At 42.1% G+C, this 24,315-nt stretch overlaps 1 protein-coding gene and 1 long non-coding RNA gene across 3 annotated transcripts; both read right to left on the bottom strand.

Annotated features, from left to right (window-relative positions):
• Positions 1 to 9,414, bottom strand: cpeb1b (cytoplasmic polyadenylation element binding protein 1b). 2 transcript variants are annotated; one of them, XM_064988616.1, is made up of 11 exons: positions 9,250 to 9,414; positions 7,144 to 7,374; positions 5,373 to 5,605; positions 4,844 to 5,108; positions 4,642 to 4,755; positions 4,377 to 4,466; positions 3,811 to 3,947; positions 2,887 to 3,085; positions 2,390 to 2,484; positions 1,853 to 1,933; positions 1 to 1,625 (listed from the first exon to the last, which is right to left on the bottom strand). In XM_064988616.1, exons 1-11 carry the CDS (start codon positions 9,335 to 9,337, stop codon positions 1,515 to 1,517), a joined length of 1,644 nt encoding a protein of 547 aa, XP_064844688.1. In that variant the 5' UTR covers positions 9,338 to 9,414; the 3' UTR covers positions 1 to 1,514. The 2 variants fall into 2 exon arrangements, with proteins under 2 accessions (XP_064844688.1, XP_064844681.1); XM_064988609.1 differs by lacking the exon at positions 9,250 to 9,414 and adding an exon at positions 7,506 to 7,643.
• Positions 9,415 to 21,198: 11,784 nt separating this feature from the next.
• On the bottom strand, positions 21,199 to 24,309 carry LOC135555836 (uncharacterized). The gene is made up of 2 exons (XR_010457904.1): positions 22,352 to 24,309; positions 21,199 to 22,244 (listed from the first exon to the last, which is right to left on the bottom strand). It is a non-coding gene; the product is annotated as an uncharacterized LOC135555836 (long non-coding RNA).
• Positions 24,310 to 24,315: the final 6 nt, after the last annotated feature.

The following is a 24,315-nucleotide window of genomic DNA, read 5'->3' as shown; positions in this document are numbered from 1 at the left end:
TAATGCTTCAACACCTTTATTGTGCCCAATCTGAACATTATCCACATCAGTAAGTAGCAGCAAAGAGACCACAGTGAGGTAGACTTTCAAAACTCTAAAAAGCAGCTGGGCTAAGACAAGCTCAGCATGAGTAACTTGATGGGGGAAAGACACTTAGTCTTTGGCACACCGCTTCATATGCATATATCCAACAGGAACAAGGAAGGCGATGGAGTAAGAAAGCACAGGGAAAGCTGTGTTAGGTCTACTCAAGCTCTTGGTACGTTTTTAGCAAAGTGGAAGTTCTACATTCAACAGGAAACAAGCAGCTGTTCATATCCGGGCTCAGGGCCCCTCTGTTGATGTACAAAAACAGTGATTACGAATCACTGCCACCCTCTCCTAAAGTGCAAATTAAAAAGTGCAACAATAAAACTACGTAACTTACAATCAAAACGTCAATGTCCGTTCGTCTCAGTAAAGATCCATCCAATTGATTGAAAACATGGAAACCCAGTTGAAGCAGTGTCCAGTAACATTGGGCTTTATGAACTTGCCCAACAATACAAGAAAAGTAATGCTTCAACACCGTAATCTGTGCCCATTCAGTAGAACAGGGGTAAGGCAACCCTGGTTCCTTGAGTGCCACAGACACTACATGTTATATATTTTAACCAACCTGGAAGACCAGGTGTGTTGAATTTACGATATTATTTAACAGATCAATTGGTCAGGTGTGGTGCCTAGTTGGAACAAAATCCTGCAGACCTTGCGACACTCCAGGAACAGGGTTGCCTACCCCTGCAGTAGAACATCGTAGGGAGAACAAATCTACCACCAGCCCCAGACTAATACTTCAGGGTGAGGAAAAACCAAGGGGAGGGAAAAAATTAAAAAGCCGCCAGGTAGAATTCGGTTCCAAATTTCCTTGTCATGACTTAAAACCGTTTGTGTACAAATTAGTAAAAAACTGCGTAAAAATGTCTGAAATGCGACTGGTTAAATGAAGCCCAACTCATCTTCCAAAGTAAAAAACACCAGCTGGCTTGCACAGGAAAAACAGTAAGCCAACTGGGGGTGGGGGGGAAGGGGTGGAACTATTTGAAGGCACTGTATGGTATCTACCAACGAAAGGCAATGAGACGTGCATGCTCTCAATATGCAACGCATGTAAAACTAAATCAAAAAACTTAAGGATAAGAAAAAAAAAACTCAAGGCATTTTCATCTACTTCTGAACCCTGGCCTGAATCATCCTCGTCTGGCCACAAGTCAGGGAAACTGCATAAGGAAGTGTGGGGCCCCTGACTATCCCAACAAGGTCACTGTGCATAGTGCCAACGTGAACAAGTAAACAGCAAAAAGTAGCAAGTGCAGCAGTAGACTTCTCTACAGTGTTTCTCCCCCAGTCCTGGTGGGAGTGCCATGGTGCCCCTGGTGTCGGGGGCAGCTGGACACTCGTGCTCTGCGGACGCCCGCTGTGTGTCCTCACCCGTGAGGTGTGGGGTTCTCCGCCCCCTCGCTGACTCCTCTGCTCTAGCTGGACTCCCTGTTCTTCTGGTTGCGCATCAGGGGCCGGTGGTTGCTCAGAAGGTCCATGGAGTGCTGCCAGTGCCAGCAGGAGCGACAGTAGTACTTAAAGCAGGCCTGAGGAGAACACAGGTAGTAGTGAGCTTACGGTGTGCACTGTGGTGAACATGTATGTGTATCATTGATGTGCCTAAACATTAATAACATTAAACTTTATTTACACAAATGTATGCTTCTTGAATAAAGGCTTTGTAGGAGGCCTTAGTGGATAGATGCATACTTGAACATGATTAGACCAGATAGTTGTAATCCTAGCTTCACATCAACCCAATGTCATAACACACCTGGTCCCTGCAGAAGAACGGCCCGGGTTGGCGACTGCACACTTGGCACATGGAGTCCTCCAGGTAGGGGTCAATCTGAACCTGAGGGACAAAAGTGCTTATATTCAGACCATTGAGAGAAGGGCAGAATTACCCTTCATTACAATTCTTCAATGATAATATGCCATAACACTTAAATATAAACACATGTAACGTGTTGGTCCCATGTTTCACGAGCTGAAATAAAGGTCAGATGTTTTCCATACGCACAAAAAGATTCTCATTTTGCCCACGTGTTTACATCCCTGTTAGTGAGCATTTCTCCTTCGCAAAGATAATCTTTCAACACACAAATTTATGGTGGAGATGAGGCCCATTTTTTAAGGGTGTCTGACGAGACGCATATCTGCATTTCCAGTCATGTGAAATTCATAGATTAGGGCTTCATATGAACTGTAACTCTGTAAAATCTTTGAAATTGTTGCATTTATATTTTTTGTTCACTATAGTTGAAAGCAGTCAATGCTGTTCACGTGTTTAAAACCAGACGGCTCTTACCTTCTTTGTAAACTTGGGGGTTTTGATCTCTACAAACGCTGCACACACAGCCTTCAGGTAACTGCGCTGGTTGTTGAAGGTGACGCGCCCAGAACCTGAACATCATGAGATTAAGGAAGATTGATACCATTACACCCTCTACAGCCCCCAGCCAGCCTACAGCCCCCAGCCAGCCTACAGCCCCCAGCCAGCCTACAGCCCCCAGCCAGCCTACAGCCCCCAGCCAGCCTACAGCCCCCAGCCAGTTTACAGCACAATGTCAAACCCAGACAGAAAGAGGCTACTTCTTAAACTCTTTACCTCCAGTTATCACAAAATGCTCTAATGGCAAGCAATGGCAGAGGCAGTACCTGTCAACGTACATTACTCTTCACGACTGCTGCATTTCAGACAGTTACAGAACACACCCCATAGACATTCACAATAAAGCTACATCAACCAATATAATCCTACAGTCATGGCAAGTCACCGCCAGTCTTTCAACGGTAATATCTCACCTATCGGGTACTTGTGCTTGTCCGTGTCAATCCCAGCATACATCACTCCGCCGAACAGGTCATTCATGATGCTGGCCAGGGCCTCTGCGTTGAGCATGCCGTGCAAAGCACCCACAAACACAGTCTTGCTGGGGTCCAGGCGCTGGGAGGGGCAGCGCACATAGTTACTGTCAGAGATCACCCAGGGGATCACCTGCACCTGTGAGATCAGAGAGGAGGAAGTGTCAAGAGGTGTCGCAATAGTCTAGCAGTGTTTCTCCTTAACATTTCAAATGTTAAATTTGTTTGTGGATATCCTGTTAACATGAAATATTTACCTCCAAGCTCTTTTCCACTAAACCAGTGGTTTTCAGAACCTCTACAGATGCCCCCCAGAGGTCTCATTTTGTTGCAGCCCTGAACTGGCTCATCTAAGTTGACATGGATTTTTTTTTATGATTGGCTAAATTATCCATGGTGTGACATTTGATTTAAGACTCCCTGAAGTTTTAAAACTATTAATACAAATTTGATTAAGCATTCCTGCCATTAGTCCATAGAAATGCATTGAATAACAGATCCACTACATAGGACAGACTCAACCCCCAAAAAAAGGAAGTTTAGAGCTATTTTTTACATGCATTTAACCTCATTTTAGGAACAAAACTATTTCCATATATACTAACATTTTTTTTTTAACTTTTTCTAGGTACCTTCAGATAAATCTTCAGGCTTGTGGGTGTACAGGTTCGAGAGGCTCAAATTGTTCAGACACTACAGACAGAAGTTGGCAGATCTCTAGTTTAAAGACACATTTTGATTGGGATTTTTTACATTATGTTTTATTGAGGCTCACACTTGAGAAAAGGGTAGAGAATTTGAACACAGCAGTTTGTCAAAAACCCCAGGCTGCGGTCACTAGGACACACAAGCACCCCCACTCACATCCTTGCAGCGCATCCTGCGGCTAGACATCTTGAAGTAGTATTCTCCGTTCTCCTCAGGGTGGAGCAGGTCCTGGGTGCAGGCCTGGAGCAGCGCACGAACAGACTTCTCGTTCTCAAACACAAGGTAGACGTAGCCTACAGCAGAGCACAGCAGAGCGTCAACACCAGGCGAACTGACACGGAGTTTGCTAGTCTATTAGGGGTCAAGAGAACTAGTATGGTGTATGTGAACAAAGACATTCCAATAAGTGTTGCTCATTGTTTATTCTGAATTGTTAGTGAGTCCTCAAGTGATACGATCCACTCAGACCTCCATTCTGAAGACGGCAAGGTGAGCAGTATTCTCAAACTGTCAACATGGTAGACCAAGAAACCCAGAATATTCCACTTCTTTAACAAATCACACGTTTGTGTGCGATAGGGATGGTGGGAACCATTGAATGACCAAGTACACTTGTGTCTAAACTCACCATCCCACTGTGTGCCCAATGCCCACCACTGTGCCACCTTAGAACCATAAGAGTAAATATCCTACCAGCCTGTCATTACCTTTGGGCATATTACCTTTGGGAGGGCAACGAGGATGCTTGCCATCCTTACCGGGCCACTCCACACTCAGAGGGCCGTAGCCACTGAACGTGTTGATCAGACCAGCTGGAGACAAAAGGGTCGGCAGTCAAAGACCAGTAATAGGTCAGTTAAACAGAAACAGTGTGCTGTGAACCAATTAGAGTGTTTTTAAATTAACATAGTTCCTCTCTCAGGTTTGCGTCCACTAAAATAAGATAAGAGCCAATTTAATGCCATGGAAACAGTGAAGCAGCTGTACCTTCAGTGATATCCCAGGGTACTCCTCCCAGGAAGACCTTGTATGAGTACAGAGGGTTCTTGTTGTTGCGGGGAGGAAGTTGTCCACTCCAGGTGAAGGTGGCTTCATTTACAGCTGAAGGGAAAGTCGAGACGGAGCTGGTTAACAGCAGTAGAACGTGTAGATTCAAAAGAAAGCTGAGCGTGGTAGCATCATCCCATACCGGCTGCCTGCCTGTGCAGGCGGGCCTCCCTCTCGATGCTGAAGGGGTCATCAGGTGTCTCCAGCAGGTCCAGGCTGGGCCATATTGAGGCCCCGGGCCAGCGGCGGGACAGGGCCGTTGCAGAGCTGGTGGCGCTGGGCGGTGGGGTGAGAGGGGAGCCGTGGTCCTGGTAGTCCAGCCTGGAGCCCAGAGAGCTCAGCCTCATGGAATCCTTCTGCATGTTGGACATGAGGAAAGGTAGGGGGGGAGAGATCCTCAGGGAGGACTGGTTGGGAGGGGGTTAGAGATAGTTGGGAGGGGGTTAGAGATATTCCTTCAGATCATCAGAAAGGTCAGAAATCGCCATAAACTAAAGCAAAACAAAATTTGACATGACCTTGATCAACAAACTAAGTGTAAACCTAAAAATAACATGAAATATCAACCAAGACAATTTGAGTGGAATGTAATTTACAGTTACAAACATCAATTCAAAAAGCACTTCAAGTTTACAAACATACATATACCCCCCAAGTACACAGATACTTACGAGCAGGTCCGAGAGGTGGTCTGAGCCGGAGCTGAAGCCGCTGGTTTCAGAGTCTACAGGGCTGCTGGAGCGCGAGTCTAGGAAGCAGCGTGAGTCCAGGCGGCTGGTCATGCGAGCCATGCCGGGGAACTTCTCCAGGAAGTCAGCTGCCGTGCCCATGGGCTCACTGGGGGGGTTATAGCCAAGGGGCTTGCCCAGGATCTGGCCCAGGGGACTGCCCAGCATGTCCAGCACTGAGACCATAGAGTTTTAATCAGATCTTACTACTAGCAGCATCGGATGCTGAAGCTGAGAAGGCTATTCAACCAGAACTATCACTTTCCTACCCGTTAATCAATTTCAGTCCACAGCTCCCAGATTAGAGAGCATAAAAACCAGCAGATAGTTACATTCATGTCATATGATATTTATTTGACCCATTTGTAATGTATAGGGAATCCACCATTGTAGGGACCACTGTTAAAAACAGGAAAATAATCTGGGAGCCCATTTTTATCTACTAGTTACAAAATGGATGCTTTCAAGTGAGCAAATGTGACTGATAAACCATCAGGCCTTAGCATTGTGGCCATCTGTCCATTCTAGATTAGAGTTTTGCCACACTGCCAGTTTCTTAGACTATGACTAAACGCTCAGCATTTCAGCTGATTAGCCAAACACAGCCATTTTAAAATGCATGACTAAATAGTTTCCATTGAACTCGTGGTACCAAGACGTTGAAAGGAGAGATAATACACCATAAGGCAAAAACCAGAGAACAAGGTTAAAACACTAACATCTTGCTGTAGTTGCTATGCAACATTCCATAATGAAACTGTAGGTGTAACGTACGAGTAGTAGGGTTACCTACAGCATTACAACTGCATTGGTTGTAAGGAGCTAGGCAAGCCCCGATCATTGGGCTGATCTGACAACGGACTGGATCAGCTGACAACCACACCAAATATTTACTGTGGGTCTGTAGCTGTCCCAGTGGGCTGAACATGAGGCACCAAGGGAATCTGACTATACTGGCCCACTTTAGAAGCCCCATTCAGGGCAGTGCTGTTAACAAGTTTGTGTCTGGGATTGTATGGATATGTTGTGACGCAATCGCATCACAAGAACTGGGTCAGTACAAAGTGAGATGGGAAGCAACACTGAGTGAAGGCAGGGTAATGTAATTAACCTAAAACATAGAATGAGAATCCACAAAACAAATAATTATGTACAAGGTGTTTGAGGGAGGTATATTCAACCTCATCCTGAGGGGAAAATGCAGAATTTAAGTCAATTATGTAGAGACACTACTGAATCTGAAAAACAAGTTAAATATAAGTTCCCCCTGTCTGGGGATATAAATAGCAGGTTCACAGACAGACAAACTGCCTCATCATTCTCTGCAACAGCCTGATGAAAGATCTAAATCTAGGGATGACAAAAGCCCAGTATCACTAAAATACAACAGACCAAACCCAAGAGAAACCTCCAAGGCCAACACCTGAATGGAAGTGATTACTGATAATGAAGCATACCATCTCAAAGCCATAGCAAGTTACATTGACACAACGCCACACAAAACCTAACTAGGCTATAGCATTCATTAAATCCAATATGAAGTAGCAGACTAGCAACTAGCAGTCTTTTCCCAGCACATTGGAACAGGTCGTACAGTAGACTAACAAGACAGCCAAAGCCTTTATGTTAATGTACTTACAGTCTTTACTTAAATGTACACTTTGTCAACAGTATATTTGAATATTCAATACAAAGGAAGTATTCCAGTACTCACTGGAGGTAGAGCTGGTGTGGGCTTGGGAAGCGGCAGTGGTGTGTGTGTCCGTGTCATGGCTGCTCCAGGGGCGCTCCCAGCCGGACAGGCTAAGGGACTGGAGGCCCAGGCCCAGGTCGTTGACGTCTGGCAGGCCTCTGGAGGAGCCCTCGTGGAGAGAGCTTCCGCTGACACTGCTACTGGGGAAGAGCATCCTGCTGCCCACTGCAGCCAGCTCCGATTCCTGCAGGTCTGTGGACGAACGAGGAGAGAGATGAGCTAATAAACAGTTAAGCACCCTGCATCTGCCCGAGGGAAGAGGACATGAGAAGGGAGGGGGTGTCGAGTGAAGTGGCTTCGCTTTCCCAAAAACATGATCTTACTGATAGAAATGAAGTCAGACTGTAGCAACCCTTCCCTGCATGTTGATCAGGTGAACCTGCTGCGACTGTGCCCGTTGCAACTGCCATGCATTTCCATCTGAATCACTGACCGACTTAGCATGTGACCGGACTGCTGATTCACTCGCACCCCCCTGCTAATGACATCAGCTCACCCACCACCCCCCCTTCCGTTTCCTCTAACTGGGTAATGAAAAATTCCTGTTGGAGATATTCTCAGACTCCCCCGGCACAGCGTCTGTCAGCGATGGAGGTGGCAGCCAGCCGCTGCTGCTAACAGTGGCTCTAGCCTAGTTTCCTGAGTGAGCTGCAGCACACAGAGGGAGAGAGTCATGAGCAGAGAAGGTGGGGGACCGGCAGAGGGGTGTGGTAGTGTTCTAGCTGCAGGGTAGGAGGGGGCACTGAGAGCAGAAATCCCTGGTGTATTGAGCTGGCTGGCTCACCCTCCCAGATTTGCCAGTGTCACACACACACAGAAGCTATAGTCGCAGCAGCTGACTGATCAGAAGTAGCAGGACAGAGTGATTTGCACTGCCAGCTTGCCCCATTGCACTTCAGGGCTGGACAGCATCCAACTGCTATCTACAGTCCTGATTCAGCAACTCAAGGCTGGGCAGAGGAGAGGGTGGAAGAGGATAGGCCATCATTGAAGCTTTGTTTCTAGCTGGTTTAATATTGCCAGATTTACAATGCATCATTTACACCCAATCTCAAGGAGGGATGATTGTAAAATGTTAGTCATAATCATTTTTTATGCTGAAACATAACGATTTACAATCATACTAGCCTATGATAAAATTAAAATATGCCTCAAGTCTGGTTACACAGCTGTATGGAAGGTTCATAATAAGGCATGACAAGTTGGTCAAAAACCATTGGTGCCAACTGAGTTGAAGCTACAAATAAAAGTGTAAGACGTTTTGCAGCCTGGTCTCAGACTAGACGTATCATAGTAAATGTAAATACTGATTGCAAAGAATATTATGTAACGTTTGGTAGTTACATAAAACCGTTACATAAAACCGATCTAATTTAAGGTGGTTGGTCAGGATGGGCATTTAACATGAACGTCTAGCAATCCAAAGGTTGTGAGTTTGAATCTCACTGACAACTTTTGCTTCAACTACTTATTACTTTGCAACTACTTAGCATGTTAGCTAACCCTTTCACTAACCCTAAAAGCATCTATTTTAGATCATTCTTTAACATAACTCGTAAAATATAATCCAAAAGCGGTGATGACGAAAAGTAATATACTAAAAAGTGTCTCGGATTTACACAGAACACAAAATGCTCTGAGACCAGGGTGTATTTTGGCATTTTCCTTATATTAAGAACTTTGAATATAACAATGTTACAAGCTATAATGCAATTCATTAGAAACTATTCATTAGAAACTTCAAAGTGGCCAAGCTGTGTGGCCTAGTGCATGACTGATTTTAAAATAAATATATCAGGTTAAATACAGAGTAGAATTGCAGTGGCTGAGTCTTGGCAAAGACCTCAAGCTCTGGAAAGCTCAGCCTACAAGTGCTGCAATGCTGCAGACGATGCAGCATGAATCAGCTGTTCCCACTATTATGACAGGGCTGTGGTGTAGACTACAAAAAGCCATTAAAAAGGGAAAATTGTATGTTTAGTATGTTAATAGTTTCCCCTTTACTGCCATTGAGTACAAGCATAACGATGTGTCATTCCAAAGTGCACGTGCAGCAAGGAAGTTTACCGGTCAGGAGCATATCTAGCTTTCCCTTGGTGCCGGATGTGGTGCACACACCAGTAAAATCCAGAGAGTTGCCCAGCATGGTGTTCATCCTACGATATATGTCCGCGTTACTGCAAGTGGACAAGGCCGCAGATTCTGGTGCCCAATTGTCATGGGGTCGAAGTTCGTCTCTCTAGAAATGAGAACAAACTTGTTAAAATATCAGTTTGATGTCATTCAAGTAATGTTTGTTAACATTTGAACATGTTAACATTTGAAGTTAAAATATATGGCTTCGTAAGCTACATCGATCACCATGGATAATACATATTCTAGGTTTATTTTCAGGCCAAAAATCTCGATATTGTATTTTTATCCATTTTAGACAGATTTAGGCCTGAACCTATTAGGCTAGCAGTAGCAGACTACTTTTAATTGTAGCCTAGGCCTATATGCTTATCATGTGCTACTGTTGAAAGACAAAAACCATTGAGCGAAAATACAACTACTCGTTGGTGTTTTTCTTACCAATGAAAACGCCATGGTAGGAAATATCTAACAGAAATGTTTCAAACAACCGCTACTCAAGTCGAGGACATACTTATGAATGTGGTCGGTAGACAATTATCAACATTGATTAGGAAAACGTATGCCTATCCAATCAGGTGATTTGGGCGGTACCATTGCCAAGTACTTTCCCTGCGTTCATAACCAAGTGGGAAGATGGTATTTACCGCATATGGCTAGGCGAGTACACTGCCCCCTCGCATTGAAACCGGTGTATCTCATTACATTGTAAGCAAAAAACAGGATCCCCATTATAAGTAAATGGAAAAATGTCAATCTTTGTGTAAATAAACTGTTTTTTCAAAGACAGTCATGGTGGCAAAAAATTGCTTCGAATACAACATATGTATGTCCTTGAACCGAGTATTTTAAAATACCACATAGAAGAACCTTTATAAGGATAATATAGTTGCTAATGGCAGCATCAGGTGTAAGGTCATGTAAGGCGGCCCCAGCGAAATAAATAGTGGGGGTACGCCGTTCCGGTAAAACCCGAGCCTACCACAAAAAACTGTAGGCTACTACACTATTATTTATCATTAGCGCATGTCAGAGGCATGACAAATTAGTGAATTAGATTTAAAACGGGTGGTATAGCCTACACACCAAAATGCGATGTGGTTCGGTGAGAAGACTGCCATTTTGCCAAGGCAGAGAAGAGTGGCCGACATCGAGACTTGCGGAGACAACTGTGGACACAAATTTTGTCCTAATGACAATCGCCAAATATCCTTACCCTTTATGTTGTTTTGTGTAAAATATGTCTCGTCATATTCACCACTGTTTGGAGGCGGGAAATATGTTGCGAGTGGATGAACGTGTGGAGGTAGCCTCGTAAAGGAGCCCTTTGAAGTTATTGATAATCAGATGAAAACATAATGAGTGGTTGTGCTTATGCCACAATAAAAAAAATAGCACATTTTAGAAGTTATATGACAAATCTTTACGACTTGGCCCATATCGATGATATTGAATTAATATAATTATATGATTAGGCCCATGCAAATATGTGTTGCACTCGCAGAGTGTGCAAACATGAGGTCCCGTACTGGGAATAAATGTAATCTACTTTCACCCCTGGGCAGCCTGCAGTTCCCCGGTTGTCTTCAATTTGAGTTCGTCAATGAGAGGGGGCAGCACTGAGCTAGCATGTAACGTCACTTCCTGGAGTGGCTCAAACTGCGCATGTTATTTCCGCGTTCAAAACAACTGGGAACTCGGAATTGGGAAATTGAGCTTTTTTTTCTTCCTTTTTTTATTAACAACAAATCAATACAGAAAGTACATGAGGGAACACAAGTATATATAGATTATATACAATGGACAATCGAGCTAGGGGGTACAATATCACATTACAATTACACAAGGACCTTAAGGGACATGCATATACTTGCAATTCTAACAGCTTTTTTGTTAGTAGAGTATTTAACTGTCTTAAAATACAGTTACATTTATTTTTGTAGGGTAAGATAATGTGGTTTTTTGTTTGTAAATGTACATTTGTGTATATGAAATTTGGCCAAAAGAATAATGAAATTAATTACATAAAAATGTTATTTCTATCGTATGTAAAGAATCCACGCAGTACATCTCTCCACAATAGTGTAAAATCTTCATAAATGTGTTCAATTATAAATCTACTGATGTCTTGCCACAGTTTTCTTACATTAATAAAATGCCCAAATTGCAAAATCGTTAGGTGTTACAGGGACCTTGTAAAGTGATAAGAATTCCTTATAACTGAGTAAAAGACCCTCTGCATTTACCAGTTGGCTCACCAATAGGATATTATTTCGGAACCAATATTCTAAATACAAAGAAGTATTTTTATACAATATATTCAGATTATTCCATATATAATATCTGTGTGGAGAAAAATGTTTATAAATTAAGGACCATGACAAGAAAACCTGCCGATGAAAAGCAGAAAGTTTCACTGAAATGTTGTCAATATTAAAATTGCAAAACAACATGAAGTTAAGGCCACCAAAAGTAGAGAAGACATGATGAGGAATAAAAGTCCAGATAGAAGTGGGTCTTCTTAGGAATTGTTTTATCCAATTGATCTTAAAAGTATTATTTAAAGTAGTAAAGTCCAGAAAATTCAGTCCACCATTCTCATAAGTGTTCATTACAAAAGTTTTCCTAATGTAATGGGTACAGTTTCTCCAAAGAAAGTTGAAAAGCATCTGGTCTATCTCCTTGCTTATTTTACTGTCAAGATATAAAGATAGAGTGCCATATGTTAGTCTAGAGATACCTTCAGTCTTGGTTATTAGGACTCTACCTTTTAAAAATAAGTCCCTCTGTAGCCATGGATTTAGCTTCTTCTGGGGGTTTTTAATAAGAGGGTTAAAATTTAGTAAGCCTCTAGACTTTTGATCCTTTGTAATGTTTATGCCTAAATATGAGAGTTCTTATTTTACTAGAATAACATAATATGAAGGTGTCACACAATCTTTGACAGCTATGAGTTCACATTTATTAATGTTAAGATATAGACCAGACGCTTTGGAACAGGATTGTATCACATTGATCGATATGGGAATTTGGTTAGCGTCTTTCAGAAAAAGTGTAGTATCATCAGCCAGCTGGCTTATAATCATTTCTTTACCAGCTATGGAAATACCTTGTACAGGACTATTATTTCATGAATTTGCAAGAAGATGGGTGATTAATAAAAACAGGTACGGAGAGATAGGACAACCTTGCCTATTCATCTCTTTAACTCAAATCTAGGTGAGGTGCTATATTTCAATTTGATAGAGCTGTTACCATTTGCATAGAGAGTCTTAATAGTCTTACAGAAAAAAATCCCCAAAGCCAAGTCTCTCAAAGGAATAGAAGAGAAACTGATACTCTACTTGTCAAATGCTTTATAAAAATCTACAAATAATATGAAGTAATCCTCAGTTATTAGGTCTGAGTAGTCAAGTACGCGTCTAATACTAGTCTGACATTGTTAGAAATATGTCTGTTCCTCTTGAAGCCAGGCTGTGTTTCATCAATGATTGCATCCAGGATTTATTTCATTATTTTTGCAAGTAGTAAGGCTAATATCTTATAGTCATCAAGTTATCCATGAGCAGTACTCCTTTTTTATGCTTAGGTATCAGTGTTATTAACCCCTGACTCGTTGTAGGAAGGAGAACATTGTTTTTAAGATTACTACCATATTTTCTAAGGTATTTGGACACCTCAGTTCTTGCAATAAGAGTTGGGAAATCGAGCTCCGTCTGGGAAAAATCTATTTGAAGGGTCATCCAATTCGGGAATCCAACTCTGGAACCCTGCTTCTTTCCAGAGCTCAGACTTTCCGACCTGAAGATCACCGACGCCATGATTTGACATCGTATATTTCCGAGTTCCCAGTTGTTTTGAACGCGGCTTTTGACTCCATGAGACTCCATTTTAACCAACTTCATTTGGCTTCAATGCACTATCGAGTGTTCACAGGATGAATGGTGTCATGTGATCGATGGCTTTGTCCATTTATATATACAGTCATTGCATACAACTGGGAAAAATCCACTTGAACTATTAATTACTAGTGGGTCACTCATCTATCATCCACGAAGGCCGAATTCGCTGATATCTGACGTTACCTACTAAGGAAATTACCTAGATAACAGCATTTTCAGCAGTTAAATGCAACAACAACACATTATTTATAAAAATCAATCTATTAATATGTTTTTAAAACAATATAATTTGTTTGCGAGCATGATAGCTGTAATTTTTGTTTACGGTTGGCGCAGCTTGTTTGCCATTAGCCAATCGGCGTATCTCAACAACTTCAAAGCACATGAATGCGTCCAACTAGTATTTACTACTTCACAACGGGAAATTACCACCTTCCCACTTGGTTATGAACACAGCATTTGACTGGCGTTTTTCACGCGTGAATGCTGGAATGAAACAGTTGCAACCTATAGGAATGTGCTGAAATAAATTAGTAGACGAGACAGTTGCAGATGAATGTGACAGGTTGCCTAGCGGTTAAGAGCTTTGAGCCTTTAACCGAAAGGTCGCTGGTTCGAATCCCCGAACTGACTAAGGAAAATATATCAATGTTCTCTTAGCAAGGCACGTACCCCCAATTGCTCATTTAAATTTGTTCAATTACTAAAATGTTACATAGCATCAACTATCAAACTCCCTCATTGTAATTTGATACGTTATAAATGTAAGAGCACTGCAACATTTGCTCACTTGCACTTCAGCAACCATTTGACCCCTGGCATGAAATTAATGCGACGTTCCTTTTTAGGTCAGTTGATATGCAATTCCATGAAAAATGTCGTATTTCTAGCACAGTCAAAAAACGTAAATGTCCACATATAATTATTGCAACTAAATTATGTATAATTGATATCCATTTAAAATTGATTACTACGACTACTTTTTTTTGTAATGAAATAATGTTACTATCGTTTTATTAGCCTATAGCAACACATTGTAGCCTACAACTTGGCCCATAGGTATGTTTTGACCATAATAAACCGTATCTAATGCAATATTTTACAGAACTAAAGAAGTATCCTCGTCCAGTAATAATTAAGGGATAATCAACGAGGGACTATGCATTCTATGGAAAATGTAAAGCGACGCGGAAGGTGTGTTCCACGACGGCGCAAGCGGAATGGAACAAAGTTTCCATGGAGATGCATTATTTTCCAGAGAACGCAACGAGACCGTCGTTGATTATCTGTCACTTAACTGGTCAAGATGTAGCTCCAAACCAGATCTGGTTCATACTACCCGACCTATGTACCGGACCCTGCGATTAGGACAAGGATACTTCTTTAGTTCTGTTCGGTAAACTAGTGCATTAGATACGGTCTACTATGGTCAGGACACAACTAGGGGCCAAGTTCTGAAGTTGTACAAGGTGTTGCTAGGCAAATAAAAGGATAGTGACATTATTTTGTGTAGTATGTTCTTTTGCAGGTAGAAATGTGTTCAACATCCAGTGAAGTAGCTTGCAAGTTTACTAGATAGCTACATCTGTTCTCTAGCTAACCAAACCATCAGGTCTAGCTTGCTGTTATGAAAATCAATTTCAACAATGCCAGTCATGTTTTCAATTTGACTTTTGCTTTTAAAAGCAGCTCAAACATAGAACATGTAAAAAATATACTATAGTCATTGAATTATACCTTGCTAATATAATGTGCATTATTATGGGATATAATTCACACTCTAGAAGGCCCTTCAAGACAGTCAGAAAGGAGTATTCAACAATGCCATGGTATTACAGTTATTATAAACTGGGCGGTTAGAGCTCTGAATGCTGAAAGCTGTGGTATATCAGACCATATACCATGGGTATGAGAAACATTTATTTATACTGCTCTAATTACATTGGTAACCAGTTTAAAATAGCAATAAGGCACCTCGGGGTGTTTGTGATATATGGACGATATATCACGGCTAAGGGCTGTGTCCTAGCACTCTGCGTTAAGTCATGCGTAAGAACAGCCCGTAGCCGTGGTATATTGGCCATATACCACACCCCCCCGGGCCTATTGCTTAAATAAACATTTCAGACTTTTAGAACCCATAACAGATTGGTGATGCTGACACATAATGTTGAATATCTAACGCCTGTCTCTTACAACTGTTGCAGTTGATAGTGTCTGGGTGATATCTTTTCCCTAGCAACAGCATTCGACTAACAACAGTTTGAAATGCCAACCATATAAAATTGCTCGCCAATGTCAAGTTCAAACGTTCAAATCCCCTTCTAGTAAGGTTCCCAAAGCACACACATCCCTGGGTCACTCGTCTTTTCAGTTCACTGCAGCTAGCGACTGGAACGAGCTGCAACAAACACTCAAACTGGACAGTTTTATCCCAATATCTTCATTCAAAGACTCAATCATGGACACGCTTACTGACAGTTGTGGCTGCTTTGCGTAATGTGATGTATTGTTGTCTCTACCTTCTTGCCCTTTGTGCTGTTGTCTGTGCCCAATAATGTTTGTACCCTGTGCTGCTGCCATGTTGTGTTGCTGCCATGTGGTTATCATGTGTTGTTACCATGCTACGTTGTTGTCTTAGGTCTCTCTTTATGTTGTGTTATCTCTCTTGTCGTAATGTGTGTTTTCTCCCATATTTTAATTTTATTTATTTAAATGTTTAAATCCCAGTCCCCGTCCCCGCAGGAGGCCTTTTGCCTTTTGGTAGGCCATCATTGTAAATAAGAATTTGTTCTTAATAACTGACTTGCCTAGTTAAATAAAATAAAAATAAATACATGTTTAACACATATTGAAATTGTATTACATCCTAGAATGGATTTTTGAACACGGTAGGCTACTCATGTAACGGATGTGAAACGGCTAGCTTAGTTAGCGGTGCTCGCTAAATGACGTTTCAATCGGTGACGTCACTTGCTCTGAGACCTTGAAGTAGTAGTTCCCCTTGCTCTGCAAGGGCCATGGCTTTTGTGGAGGGATGGGTAACGATGCTTCGTGGGTGACTGTTGTTGATGTGTGCAGAGGGTCCCTGGTTCGAGCCCGGGTATGGTCAATCATAAGCATCCACCACACACTTGTTTTCCCATTTCAGCTGGCTGTCCTTTACTGTAGGCCTACATTGACTGTCAACTCCAAATTAAAATACCCTTATGCTTTGTAAAATCACAAGAGCAAAATTATCCATTCTCAGACTCTATTTCAGAAACAACACCTTGGCCCTGACTCTTGATACACTTGTGTGGATCTGAGAGGATTGGATAGGTCTACTCAGTTGATCCACATCCAGCCTCAGCCAGTACTAACACAGACCCAGTACAGCTGGCTTCAGCAAATACTGACACAGACCCAGTACTGGCAGCTTCAGCAAGTACTAACACAGACCCAGTACAGCTGGCTTCAGCAAATACTAACACAGACCCAGTACTGGCAGCTTCAGCAAGTACTAACACAGACCCAGTACAGCTGGCTTCAGCAAATACTAACACAGACCCAGTACTGGCAGCTTCAGCAAGTACTAACACAGACCCAGTACAGCTGGCTTCAGCAAGTACTAACACAGATCCAGTACAGCTGGCTTCAGCAAGTACTAACACAGACCCAGTACAGCTGGCTTCAGCAAGTACTAACACAGACCCAGTACAGCCGGCTTCAGCAAATACTAACACAGACCCAATATAGCCAGCTTCAGCAAATACTAACACAGACCCAGTACTGGCAGCTTCAGCAAGTAATAACACAGACCCAGTACAGCTGGCTTCAGCAAATACTAACACAGACCCAGTACAGCCGGCTTCAGCAAATACTAACACAGACCCAGTACTGGCAGCTTCAGCAAGTAATAACACAGACCCAGTACAGCTGGCTTCAGCAAATACTAACACAGACCCAGGTGAAGTACAGGCAGCCTCAGCCAGCAACTCTACAACCAGAGGTGTACAGCCAGCATCAGATACACAAGCAGCTCAGACCCTAATAGAACAGTTGCTGCTCCACCAAATGACTCAGCAGATTGGCCCCCAGTCTTAACAGCCTTTTCTGAGTTAGAGGTCCATTCAAACCAGGACTAGATTTTTCTTACCCTATAGACAAGTCTAGAAGAGGTTTCCATTCAGGTGTATTAAAGAGACAGCTGTCAAATGGGGAAAAGATTACCAGGAGCTGGCTTTCATACTCAATCAAAAACAACGCTGTGTATTGCTTATGCTGTAAGCTCTTTTCTATAAAAGACTACAGAATAATAAAGGAAGGTGTGAATAACTGGTCAAATATCAACGCCATTCTGAAACACCATGAGGGTCTTCCTGAACACAAACAATATGATTAAGTGGAGAGAACTTGATCTGCGCCTAAGTAGGGGACAGACTCTTGACCAGATACAAATGACAGTTTTGGAGGCTGAAAGAAAGTGATGGCGGAATGTCCTTACACATTTAATAAGAGACACATGTTCTATACCTTGGGAAGCGCACACAGAATGAGTTGATACAGATCGTGAGTGACAAGATTCTGGAAGCAATAGTGACTCAAGTAAGAGACTCAAAGTATTTCCCCATTATCTTGGACTGTACACCTGACATTAGTCACCAGGAGCAAATGTCCATTATTCTGAGAAACGTGGCTTTAAAGGGAAAGCCAGAGATCAAGGATCCCTTCCTCGGCTTTGTGAATGTTGAGGTTACAACAGGCTTGAACCTGTCCACTGTCATCTTAGATAAGCTGAACGAGCTCAAGATTCCATTTGAAGATTGCAGAGGACAAGCTTATGATAATGAGACCAACATGAAGGCCAAGCACCAAGGAGTACAAGCCAGACTGCAACAGAAACATCCCAGAGCCGTGTTCATCCCATGTGGAGCACATACTCTAAACCTTGTCATTGCAGATGCTGCCAAATCTTCAAAAGATGCAGTTAGGGTTTTTGCGCATTAGTGAAAGATCTTCACCTTCTTTTCAACTGGCAGACAAAGATGGAGTGTTTTGAAGAAACAGTGAACATAACCGTGAAGTCATGGAGTGACACAAGATGGGAGAGTAGGATCCAAAGAGTACCAGGGACTGATGCACTGAAAAACCTTGATTTCAACGACTTCAACATTGTGGTCGACTCTGCTGTGACATCCATGGATGAGAGATTTAAAACACTCAACCAGGTGAAAACTAAATATGGAGTGCTGCTGAACTTCAGCACTGTCTCTCAGATGTCCAGTGAATCTTTAAAGGCTCACTGCATGGAAGTTGAAAACACTCTAACCTTCAGAGATGTCTGTGACATCAGTGGAATGGATCTGGCACATGAGATTCAGAATGGACCTGATCTGCCATCAGACAAGATGGCTGCCGTTGAGCTGCTTTCCTTTCTCTGTGAGAAACACCTGGAGGAACTCTCTCCTAACCTTTTCAAAATGAAAGCTCATCAAAAGCTACCTGAGGTCTTTCATGTCACAGGAACGTCTGGCCATCATGAGTATAAATCATGACGTGGCGAATCACATGTCCTATGATGACATTGTTGATGATTTTGCCTCAAGAAAGTGCAGAAGAGGAATATTTTGATGGTAAGATTTTAATTCAAAAATTAAAATGTTTACACACTTAGTAACATTTAAGATTTTATAGCAGAAGTGCATTTGTGTAAATGACTGCTTAACTATGTGACATACTTTCTCAATTTCTTCCAGACAGTCCAGACAGACTGGTGCCCAGACAGACTGGTGCCCAGACAGACTGGTGCCCAGACTGTTTTAAAGGAGGGAGGATTGTAGTGGGAGCACTGAGGTGTCAGGTGTGACTGTGTGGCAATGGACAATGGTTTACATGTTCTCACGGGTCAGGTAGGAGGGCCCCTTAGCAGAATGTTTCTTAGGGCCCCAGGGGAGTCAGGACCGGCCCTGAATATTCTCCATATCCAATCCTCTCAGATGAACTCATGTGCCAAGGAGTGGAGGCTACAGGTTGTTAACAGATGGAGTCAGCCAACACCCGAACACATTTTATTACTTCAGTTTGTCACAAGGGGGCATGCTTACTCTACTAAAGTGAACATGGTTCTTGTGTGACTGCACACATGTAGATGACGCACTTGTTCCTCTCTCATGGATTTGTATAAGTATCTGTAGTTGCTTTGGAACTTGTCACTATTGTACTGTTGGGTAGGGCTTGCAAGTTAAACATTTCACTGTACTGGTGCTGTACTTGTGCATGTAACAAATACAACTTTAAACTATTCATTTTTCCTTTCAAATGCAGACTGTTGGCCATTGACCACCATGCCAAAACATTCCCTATGTAAGCCTGCCTTTCTGAGTGGTTAATGTACATTTCCCCCAATGGATGTCACCATAAGGTACATTTCAGTTGTTATATTACAGGGGCAACCTCTAGTCTAACCTATTCAAACAAGTATCTAATGATACAAAAAAACACTTTTTTTTCAAAACCTTTGATTAACTAGGCAAGTCAGTTAAGAACAAATTCTTATTTTCAATGACGGCCTAGGAACAGTGGGTTAACTGCCTGTTCAGGGGCAGAACGACAGATTTGTACCTTTTCAGCTTGGGGGTTTGAACTTGCAACCTTCCGGTTACTAATCCAACGCTCTAACAACTAGGCTACCCTGCCACCCCAGATGCACATGTATACAGTACATACAGCACCGATACAAATTATTTGTTTTTGTGTATGTTCTTGTTTTAGCCTGTGACCCCCATCCATCATTCAATCATAATTTATTCATCATTAATGGTATATGGTGAATTATTTCATTATAGTACTGTATGTCAGTTCCCCATTACAATAGCAATGAAGTAAAACTATATGCACATCATTAAATCTGTCACACTTGCTAATATCAAATAGTTGTTTATACCGGTTGTGAAAGTGATCCGTTTACAAACAAATTCAAATAGACCTAGGTTACAAATCTACATTTCATTGATACATTCACAAACACTAGATTTTGAATGACCAATCAGAATTCTGTTCATTGCTCACTGATAATGACTTAGAAAGACTTCATTGTCGGATGTTTGACCTGCTCTACCTTTTACTTTCAGATTTGGTTGGTGCATTAGATGGCCACCGAAGCACCCATCTGTCCTTAATCCATAGCATGCATGATGTCACAGCAGGCGTCATCGATATCCTGTCAAATCAACTCTATTGCATAAAAGCACAGGTCTTGTGTTATGTCCCGTTTCCCTGAAGGTCAAGCTGCTGTAATGTGGGGCAAGCTACTGATTCTTTGCTTTTTATGAACTCAAGATGGAATGTTTCATCCTGTTTGATCACAAATCACATCCAAGGTTGTGTAGAGTATGCTGCTGAAATCAGATTCACCCATTATGAGACGACTAGTCAGAGCAAGAGTGCCTACAACCAATATTTATATTGACTGAACAGGCCAGGAAAGGCAGTTTGGTACTCTTATTTCTACCCCATGTGGATTAGTTTGTGTTGACAAGTCAGCATTTGAGCTTTAACGTTAAATTGTTTCATAGACTTATGGTTTATCATAGTTCAAATGATATAACTACCCTTCCTGGGGTCCAAAAAGTATTAACTAGTCATAAGCCAAAATTGTATTGAATACCATAAATGCTTATTCTGGCCACAAAACAGACCATGAAAATGGACAGAATCCCAGCAGTGCATCACCCGATGTACATAAGCAGCTGGTTCTATTGAAAATGGCCACTTAATCCCTTGAGAAGCCATCATGCTTGGTTGGGCAGAAACACATAACATCTTCAGAGGGCAGAGTGGGTGGTGTAGGTCAGCTCTACTGATAATACAAAGACTAATACAATAGTACATTTAAAATTAATAATTGACCTGGAAACATCTGAAATTAAGCTCTGATGTAAAGTGGAGTCAGCAAACCATAGTTTATGCATAACAAAGGACGTGCATAGTTTAGACCTGGTTAATTCAATCAGAAAAATAATTGCATTCACTTTGTTTAATTCATAAAATGGGAACAGTTGTACATCTCATATTCAGCAGATACAGAGACAAACTTAATCTAAACTGCAAACTTAAATTTCTCCATCCACCTAATCCTGCTAAACCATTAAAAAAATGGCTTCCAAAAGCAACCCCTTCATGTTTGTAGTCCAGTTTCACATTCTGAATAATCAACATTTTACAGCAATTAATTTCTTAGCAGTCCAAATGGCACATGGGCCACTTAGAATTCTTGAATATTTCAGTAGACCCTCAAACAAATACAATTGCACTTTTTTAAAGTACTTACAGGATTATAGATCAAAACACCAACACACAAAACACTCCTAAACAAACACATTAATTATTTAGTAGCACAAAATGCATAAATATACATTAAACGAAAGTACAAAAATACTTGTACTTTGCATTTGTTCAAATATACTCTTTATAGACATTGATATTTTGGGAGAGACTGGGATTGTCAGAACCTAGGGGTGCATTCTACAAGGTCCATGCAAGAGGAGCCATCTACACAACAGTCCATCTTTCACAGGTAAGACCAGGAATACACAGGAAGCAAAGGGGATTCATTGTCTAGACTTTAGGTCCAGATAAAGAAGCAACACAAGCACTAAGAAAAACAAGGACACAGAACTCTGCTTTCTAATTCATGCCAAAAATACTTCAACATGCAATGACTGAACTCAGCTCTCTAGGCCATAACCCAAGGAGTTGCTTTATAATGTATAACTTCTTCAGAATGTTATTCTCTTCAGCAAATAATGACCTGTGGCGTTTACTTGGCTCACGTGAGGTTTGGAAGTGCTAAGATGGTACCGGAATAGTTGCCGAAAGGAATCAGCTCAATCTGTCGATGGCAAGGTTGTCAGTTCAGACCCCTCCAGAGAACATGAATAGGTCTGTAATGCACATTTGTCCATTAAATAACCTGATTAAATTAATGACGAGCTCAGTTAAACCTCCCTTCAACTGGACGGAGAAGGTATGGTTCCCAAAATACATCTGAAGAGGGAAATTGGACAACAAGTCATCTTCAATCATTTTAATGTAATCCATATTGTATGTTCTGAAAAACCCTTTGATGAAAGCACTTGTATAAAGATACTCACTATATATCTAACAGAACTGCCGGGACTTCCATCCTGGCTGGTTAGTTTCAGATGGAGTAGGGTACCAGCGCATCTAGAGAGACCAAAGAAACCAGTCAGACAATAACAATTGATCGCATCCAGTGAGATTTTCCAGCAGGTCTGTAGGAAACAAGACTTGACAGAAAGGATAACGTTAATTTATTTCCCTTGTGGACTGAAGTCTTGTTACCTACTGAAAAGCTCTAAAAGGATAACACATTTCAGAGATTTGGATGAACTGCCCCTTTAAGCACGGGTCATTCAAAGACCATAGGAATGTGGGTCACAGCTGCCCTATGACAATGAACAGTATCGTAACGCAACATTCATGGAATAGCTTGCTTGTCTCATTTCCATGTGATCAACATTTCCATCTCAAAAACAACTGATTGACAACTACCTTTCCATACCTCTGGTCCAACTAGTTTGGTTGGACTAAATGAGGTCAAACAGGTACACCATGACAGTACAAATTGACAGGAACAACGGTCCATACTTTGTATATGAGTTATTGCCTTAGGATTTCAAACAAAAGACACCTGAAATTTGACCACGACAGGGTGAACTACCGGTAAATGTAAGGTAAGCTTTGGTTTTGGAGACTTACAATTCATTGGTGGTTTGGCAAATATGCGACGTTCAGTGTATTTCCCTCATTCATTCGACAGGAGTGTTGGCTGGAGCAAATTCAGAGCATTTGAGGGATCTTTCATCAGATGGCAATTAGGAACTCTGCTTTCCATTTCAAACAGAAAAGCTTCTGTTCCAATCAAGGACGCGGACAGTAAGTTATCACCGCCAAAGAAGATTGTCATGACCGACAGTTTTCTCCCAGTAAATAACACACATTTGAGGTAGTTTAACCCAATGACAAACACAATCGCTGCCCATTTCACAGGTTAACACTCCACCATGTTCATACATTACACAAGTGAGCTTGGCGTTGAACTTCAAATGACCCGTGGCAGAAAGTTTCCATTCTTCTTGCCGGGCCTGACTACTGCAGTGTAGCCCATTGTACCATAACACCAGCACTTACACCGCAATTAGCTAGAAATGGCAGGACTTCAGACAGTGTTCTCTGCCTCAGTTTGCAGTGAGAGCATTCCTACAGCACACAGATGGAAAGGCTGGTTGAAGGGTCCTATAGCTGGCTTCTTTATCATAGGCTCGTTTCCTCACAAGAGTCTCACTTGACAGGAGAAGCAGTGGTGAAATTGAGGGGGAACCCACTTAGAACAGGGCCTCGTTCAACAGGGGACAACATTGTTGAAGGTTCGGATAGAAATATATAAAGAACATGCCTCTGACAGGAAGCCGAATTGCAGCTAGAAATGTAATTAACAGATGTAACGTTTCAATGTTTTCCAACAGATTGTGGCCCCTGGATTCCAGGTGTAAACTATGGGGCCAGCGATACGGCCATCAGTCTGTCCCCAGACCTCCCTACTTGGGTATTCCTGAGTGAAGTCCATTTCCACCACTGGGTAGGAGTGTCTCCTCCATAGATTTAGAAAAGGTAATTTAATATGATCTCTATGGTCTCCTCTCCCTAATGGCCTTACTGTGTGAGGCTGGATACGGACTTAACAGGAAGGAAGTGAACTCTGAAGGTGGGGATGCATTAAAGCCTCCAGTCACACTTGCAGCTTTCTGGCCCAGACACCTAGGAAGCAGTGGGGCTACTCTCTGGTGGAATCAATGAGAGGGGCTGTGAGGACATGCTGCTAGTGTAGAGAACAGAGAAGGGGATGCTGCTAGTGTAGAGAACAGAGAAGGGGATGCTGCTAGTGTAGAGAACAGAGAAGGGGATGCTGCTAGTGTAGAGAACAGAGAAGGGGATGCTGCTAGTGTAGAGAACAGAGAAGGGGATGCTACTAGTTCAGTGAGTCAGAAATAACTTCCTCTGTGGTATAAGTCGGTTTGAAGCTTTACAGTGTTAA

This window comes from Oncorhynchus masou, chromosome 2 (assembly GCF_036934945.1).
Source record: "Oncorhynchus masou masou isolate Uvic2021 chromosome 2, UVic_Omas_1.1, whole genome shotgun sequence".
Lineage (NCBI taxonomy): Eukaryota > Metazoa > Chordata > Actinopteri > Salmoniformes > Salmonidae > Oncorhynchus > Oncorhynchus masou.
This window is presented reverse-complemented; position numbering and strand designations above follow the sequence as displayed.